Source organism: Monopterus albus, unplaced genomic scaffold (assembly GCF_001952655.1).
Source record: "Monopterus albus unplaced genomic scaffold, M_albus_1.0 scaffold259.1, whole genome shotgun sequence".
NCBI classification, from domain to species: domain Eukaryota; kingdom Metazoa; phylum Chordata; class Actinopteri; order Synbranchiformes; family Synbranchidae; genus Monopterus; species Monopterus albus.
Window position 1 is genome coordinate 258,516 of NW_018128139.1, and position 7,677 is coordinate 266,192.

The 7,677-nt window shown below is 40.3% G+C and overlaps 1 protein-coding gene across 3 annotated transcripts in view; it reads right to left on the minus strand.

The window, feature by feature from the left end:
- phf14 (PHD finger protein 14) overlaps positions 1 to 7,677 on the minus strand; it is a 127,301-nt gene that overhangs the window by 47,147 nt on the left and 72,477 nt on the right. Inside the window, exon 17 of one of the 3 annotated variants that reach the window (XM_020621424.1) lies at positions 4,926 to 6,786. The exons of the other annotated variants lie outside the window; for them this stretch is intronic. Coding sequence (XP_020477080.1) covers positions 6,780 to 6,786 — 7 coding nt within the window. The 3' untranslated portion in view covers positions 4,926 to 6,779. Of the gene's footprint in view, positions 1 to 4,925; positions 6,787 to 7,677 lie in introns of those variants that run through there. 3 annotated transcript variants of the gene reach the window in all.

The window sequence follows — 7,677 nt, forward strand, 5'->3', positions numbered from 1 at the left end:
TAATATTGTTTCTTACATCTCCTCAGGATCTCAGTTAATTTGTTCTTGTACGCCTTATATTTTGCTTCCGTCTTTTTTGATGTCTTTTATGAATCCTTGTATAATGCATTCTTCTTTTTACATGCATTCTGTAATCCCTTACTTATCCATGGTTTCTTGCTGTAATTCCTTTTGTTTTTATACTGCTTACGTGGGCAGGTCCTGTCATATACTTCCTGAAATATATGTAAAAATTGTTCATATGCTTTATCTAAATCTTCCTCTCTATATACTGCTTCCCATTCCTGCCCCATTAATTCCTCCTTAAGCCTCCGTACTGTTTGTTCATTAATCACCCTCCTGTAGTACAGTTTTGCTGTTTGCCTTTCTTTTCTAATATGGCAGTCATAAACCAGAAATACAGGCAGATGATCAGTAATATCATTTATAAGTAATCCACTTGTCATTTTGCTTTCAATATCATTGGTAAATATATTATCTATTAGTGTTGCATGCTGGGCTGTTACTCTACTTGGTTTTGTGATTTTTGGGTATAAACAGCATCTGTGTAAAGTGTTGATAAACTCCTCCATTCCTGTGTGCTTGTTAGGGTTTAACAAGTCAATGTTGAAGTCGTCTTTGTTTTAATACAAAGACTTTATGATGCCAGTGTGAACTCTCTGTGGCAGTTCATCAACATAACGTATGTTGTCTGTTTTGATGTAACATTACAGAAAACACAATTAAAGCAATTGCAAAGAAACCCCAGTAACCCCAGCCCAGACCCTTCTCAATGAGGACACATGAACAACAGTCAACAACCAGCAGAGTGAAACTATAATGTCTGTTATTCTGCAATATTTACATAAAGTTTTGCAACACTGGCCACATAACCTACTAGTCATGCCAGTCCAAGTAAATGGGTCAGTATGCCTCAACCAAAGTGCTGGTTGGGTCATCAAACTCAATCTGTATCCTGGAACTCTTCAAAATTTTCAATTCCATAGACATGGAAAGCAAAAGGTCCAGCAATACTGGCAGTGTTACGAGCAACCTTAATGTGAAGACCTAATTGTTTCGGCAAAGAGCCTTCGTCAGGGTCTGTTGCTCCAACCACTGCAAATGTTGCTGAACATTTTGCTTTCCAGTTTGTTTTTCCCTTGTTTGTGCACCTTGAAGTGCCAGAATTTTTTCTGTAATTCCATAAGCATGGCCACTGCATCACACATGCAAACATTAGCCAGGTGTGTGGAGGCATGAAAGGAGGCAGTAGGCTTGCTCGTCTCATTCAGGTTCTCTTTCTTTGATTCTTCACACAGCTACTTCTATCACTTTTTGTCTGCACGACCAAGTGTATTCATAGAATATCTTTCTGAGACTGTATGAGAGCATGCACAGTGACCCAGGTTCGAAAGATTCTCATGTCTCATCCCTCTCTATGAGGTTTTGGATTCCGGCCTCTAAGAGTGGCTGTTCAGAATGTTAACACTGTTTCACTTGTGTTGTCAGATGTGTAAATGTCAGCAACATGTCAGTCAATAGATGATCTTGACAACAGATGAGCTACTGTAGTTGCTAAAACCATTTCAAGTATACTCCTGGCCTAACACTGTCACTGTTGCCACATACAAAATGATGTGATATGTTAAAAGCTAAACTGCAAGTCAGCAAACTGATCACATGGTGTCTGCTATACAGCAATATGGCTATTAAATTAGCTAACATTAGTCAACATAAACCACTGGTACTGTGACACTAAGCCCCTGAGTAGATTTTTTTAGAAATCAACTTTTCATATGTGAGAAAAACTTTATTCACAGTCAGGTCAACTGTGCGGAGTTTACATGTTCTCCCTGCGTAGGTTCTCTCCGGTTGCTCCAGCTTCCTCCCACAGTCCAAAGACATGCAGCTTAGGTTGACTGGCGACTCTAAATTGCCCGTATGAGTGAGTGTGTATGTGTGTGTGGTTGTCTGTCTCTAGACTGGCAACCTGTCCAGGGTGTCAGCTGGGATTGGCTCCAGCCACCCCAATGACCCTCTTCAGGATAAGCGGTATAGATAATAGATGGATGGGAAAAGTCACAGTCTTGCTTCAAGTGTTAAATGATGTATACAGTAATATATATGGTGTTTATTTCCTTTGGGGCGTAATCATTTTTTCTTTCCTGTTCTGATTAGCATCTCGGCCGCTGAACTCCCATAGGAAGGAATATTTAGAAAGGTTCTGATTTTCATGTCAACTTTTTTTCTTTAGCAAAACGAAAGTAGATTATAAAAACAATGACGAAAATCTAATTGGGAGGAATTAAACAATGATTAGAAATGGAGCTTGCAGGGGTACTGATGCTTTTTGCTTCTCTACAGCCTTGTACACACAGTCACAGGTTTGTGGCTTCAAGAACTCCTTTCCTCTCCTGCAGCCTTGGCATCTGAGCCCAAGCAACTGAAACAAGGCAGTGAATTTATCACCAGTGACTAATGCAATTACCTTGGGAGTAGCCACGTGACAAAAATCAATATGACACAAACCACTCAGCCATCGACTCTCATCCATGACAAAGTGCACTGGTGTCTTTCCATAGAAAGGAGTGGATTATTGGACTTTGTGAGCCCCTTAGTTTTTGATTTATTGTTGGGTCACTGCAACATTATAAAAGAGGTATTGTTTTACAAGAGGGGGAAGTAATGAATGTACTGCTGAAGTTGCACCTATGGAGAAAGCCAAGACAGAGAGACTGCCTTTATTAACTCATCTAGACATGACTCATTCTCAACTGGGATCGAAGAGAAGGGAAGGGGAGTGAGCTCGACAGCTCTCACCTAGTGCTTTCCATTTGACCGAAGCTTCTCATGCTGCCCAGCAGGGGGCCCCAGTGAACTGGGTACAGCACTACAGAAATCTGATTTGAGCAGCAGGTCTGTGCCTTCATCTCTGCGGGACAGACTCAAGTCCAGCCCTGGCCAGAAACTCAGTCTATTCTAATGGTACCTCACAGAAATTTCACTAGAGATACAAACAGCTTACAGTAAACTGCTGTTGAACAGATGTGTTTCTATTATTTAGCTTTACACCACTGCTAGTTTAATGCAATAGAATAGGTGTACCTAATAAACTGCCAACTGAGTGTAAGGCACTCATAGGGTTTTGTGTTTCCTGTTCTGTATGTAATGATTAGAAAATGTGGTGGGATGCAACCCAGTGGAGTTAAAAGAGAATATAGCAAAAAACCAGTTAATGAGGGGGAGAATGAAGAGAGTGCAGCTGAGGAAGCATTTGAGTGAGCTCACACTGTGGTGGAATCAGTGGGATAAAGAGATGGGGGAAGAAGCTGGGGAGTAATAGATTTTACCTGCTTGGCCACACTTCCCACACAGCTCCAGTCTCAGCTCTTGTGTTTTCTGTTTTAATAGGGGGAAAAGGGTGAAGTCAGCAAAAACAAAATGCCGCCATTAAATCATCTGCCCAGATCCTGTGTCAAAGCTGTAATGGGAAACGCACTCATCATCGGAAAGGTTACTGCTTTCCAGAACCTCCTTTTGAGCTTTTCTCTCTCTTTATCCCATGGCCACTCATCTTTGTGCACCTCCTGGCCTCATTCTCATCGCCTAAACAGAAACCAGATGTGTCTGAGCTGATCTCTGGTTAGCCGACTGCTGTTTGGTCCCCAAAGACTCTGGGGTTGAGGCTGAGGGACTGGGGCGGCTAAAATTCACAACGGTATGCTGGTTCCATCTCATAGAGAAGTCACAATGTTAAAAACCAAAATGTATCTCAGTTTAAAGAACAAAGGCTGCCCATCCACCTGTAGACGATTGTCACAGTATGCTGCCAAATCTGATCTTGGCTTTCTACCACAGTACTGACTGGACTGTCCATCAAAAAGTCACACAGCAAAATATCTCAAGAACCACTGGCAATTTGCCCATCATACTTTACACACCAGTCACATCTTCTGACCTTCATCAGTGTTCAAGGATTGTTCAGTTATGATGAAAAATATACATTAGAACTGAACCACATTCCCCGATGAAGGACATAAGATGTATCTAAAAGTTCCAGAAAATTACAAGTAATTAAAATAGCCAGATCCGCTGCTAAGAATATTTGTAAAATTTCCAAGGACATGAAATGTGTCATTCTGATATCATTACCAACCTCCTTTAACATTTGGGCCCAGCCAGGACATATACGAACTGTACTGTATTGGTACATACAGTATGTCTGCAAAGACGTGTGTAAATCACGTACGTGCCTAAATCAATAACAGAAAGACTCTAAGATGGCTACAAAAAGCGCTTGCAAGCTGTGCTGGGGGGTGTAGTAAGAACTGACTAATTTGGGTGCCCAAATTTTAGCAGGACACAGCAATGTCTATTCGCTGCAGTTGTATTTACTTGTCTTCACTTCTGAAATTAACAAAATATGCCAGTTTCTCAGAGGTGCCTAAATGTTTGCATGGGACTATATGTGAGCGTCGCATATCATTTTTGTTAGATTTTAATCTGATACACACACACACACACATACACACACAAAATTCTTGTAGAACTACTAAAGAGTGCTTTTTTGTTTTGGCAGCTTTAGTAGCTCATGCTCTAAATCTACTTTCCAGAATTTTTATTCTCTAATCAAGTTCATAAAACAAAATCAAGATCTACTGTCAACTTTGAAGTATTTGGTCACTGCAACATTAAAACGGCAAAACGAAAGATACTGGTAATCAGTAGCTACAATACAAATAATCTGTGCTGATCAAACCTAGTCAGTGACTGCCACAAGAGAATCCAGCAGATCCAGTGACAGAATTCCCCCCCCCCCTCACCACTTCCCTGGTGATAAATCACAGATGACAGAGGGCATTACACGCACAAACGGGCCACCGCTGCCGCACCTTTCCAACAATTAATTAGCTGACTGACACTCATTTATCACTGCAGCAATAAGGTGAAAAAGTCAAGAGTTTATTAAAGCTCCACTTAATTTTCAAGAGCTATAGGCCAGAGGCTGAAACACTTCACACACACAAAAGCAGCAATACTCAGATTCTTACTTCATACAGTAACACAGTAAGACAGTACACATTCAGAAATATTCCCTTAAACGCGTGTCTGTAAACAAATGTTTGGCAAATAAAAAAAAACATGGTACAAGATTACATCACAAATCCGAGTTCAACTCTGTTCACAACACAAACCTATGATATATAATCACATATGTAGGCATAAAAAAGATGTATGCTTGGCCTCTTTAATAAATACTGTACACATTGTCATACTACATACAGTATCTACCTGGCATTCAGATTCTACAAGACCACGTCAAATTATTGTTCAGATCTGAGTAAATAGATACAGCCATGCACTGGAGAACTGACACACAGTCTTTGAGACTGACTATGAATGATGTGAAAGAACTGGTCATGAGTCAGCAAGTCATTCTGCACCAAGATCTCATCTCTAAAGACGAACCCACTGCAGTGGTGTTTGTGGACACACCCCAGAGAGGCAAAAAGCAGTAAATTCCGTGGGTTTGACTCTTCCCAAAAGCATGCATATCAGGCGCTGGATAGGCAACAGAGTGACATATGAGGGCAGAATGTGACACTTTTTCACTTGCGAGCCCTGACAGAGCAGCAAGCAGCTGTTGTTTTGACAGCACTGACTATGGGCCACCTGGGACATGGAGACAAAGCTGGATTCTTTCTGAGGACGTGTTAGTTTAACTGTCACTTTAAGATACGGAGACAGAGGAAGACTTCTAAAGACCTAAAGCCACTAAAGACATTTGGACTAATAAGTATTTGCTATTACCAGCAACTGCAACTACACTACTTCGCACTAGAAATGCTTTATGGTAGCATTACTTTACTGCTACACATTATACACCAGAAAGAGTTGGCTTTTTTTTCTTTACACAACATGGACTCTGCTTAATAGTGCTGGTCCTCCACTTAATTAAAAACACAACACTCATGTCTGAGAAATCCTAGGTTCAAGTGCATCTTGCAGTCAAGCAAATTCATACTGAAATCCTACTGTAATTAGTACCAATAACAAAAAATTTTGTTGCTCTACAAGATTTTTATGTTATATGCAGGTGTGCACCTAGAGGCACAGAGAGAATTAATTCGGGGTCCTAAGTCAGACGATGCAAAAATCAGCTGTCACATAGAGTGCAGCAGTTTAATGACTAGCACTGTGAGCAACATGATGGACAAGCCAACAGTCTTTTACTCATTTCCTACAGAGTGAAGCAACCAAACCAGGACTTCCTGGAACTGAACAAGACTCCTTGGAAGAAGAGTTCTATCAAAAATAGGACATTCCTGGCTAAACAAAGGACTAAAAAAACAAATCAACACAAAAAACACTGCTGCCATGTGAGTGGCCAAGATGCTTCTCAGCTTTAAACCATGTTTTTGCAGTCGAACCCAGTCTAAAAGACTCCCCCCCAACAACAAAAAAACAAGAAAACAGACACTTCCTGTAGAACATTAACCAAGTTACCAAGTTAGTGTGTACAAGCTAACAGTCCAACATTAAGTAAACATTACTGGCTCAAAACAGACTTTCAGGACTTAGATTTCACATTTTAGATTCATACATTTCCTCTCAATTTTTGTTGGACAGTAGCTGGTCTGGTTTGGATCAGAAGTGGTTGTGGGGTGGCGTGACGATGGATGTTCTTCAGCCTGACCCAAGTGCCTTTCTTCAAATGCCTCAATTTGCCTCTTTCTGTCTCTAAGCCAACGGTCATCTGTCCCGAGTTTTTATGGGAGGTGAGGTGGCTGCCCCGGCTCTCACAACCTGTGCAATGCAAAGATAGAAAGAGTCAGGGCAGCACACCTCACACCCCGACCAGCAACCCTCACAACTTAAATGCTGCCTCAAGAGCATGACAAGAAAAACACAAACACTTTGGTATTCAAGTGTTCTGATTTTTTAAATCTACTTTCATGACAGTGGTCTTGCTATGAACATGGTACAATACAGAAGGCTGTTACTAATAGACAACACAGATGTAAATGAAATGTATATTAGGTGTTTCTTTTCTTGTGCAGATCTGATTTTACCTTGGCTTCTCCTCGAAGCTTCATGTCTACACATACAGCTAAGTATTGCAAAAAATAAGTGAGTACAACAATGACCTAACATAGTACATCTTAATTTTGGCATTTTGTACATTGTGGCAGCACTAACGTTAACAGTACAACAACATAGTCGTGTCATACTGAAAAAGGTACTGCTCTTCTCTATTTAACAAGAACACATTTACAAAATACATCCAAGTGCTTCTACTCCATGTTTTTGGTAGTACTGTAGTCTTTTTTGTATAATTGTTAAACAATCAAAAAACATGAAAGTAATTGGAACGTAACCCTTCCTGTTTATATTTTTCATTAAAAGCTTCCCTAGAAATAGAAGGATTTAGGGATGCAACTAATTTAATAGTAATTTATTTTCTTAACTGATTAATACCCCAATGATTTTCCTGATTACCTGATTTATCTTATGGCCTTGAAAAGGTCAGAAAATAATGAACATTTCCAAGAGCCCACAGTAACATATTCACAGAATATTCTGCATCTGGGGGGATAGATGGGGAAGAATACCGCACTCAAAAAGGTTCGACTCATGTTTCAAAATTCAACACGGCTTCAAGTTATCACAAAGCATTGATGGTTTCAGGGAGACAAT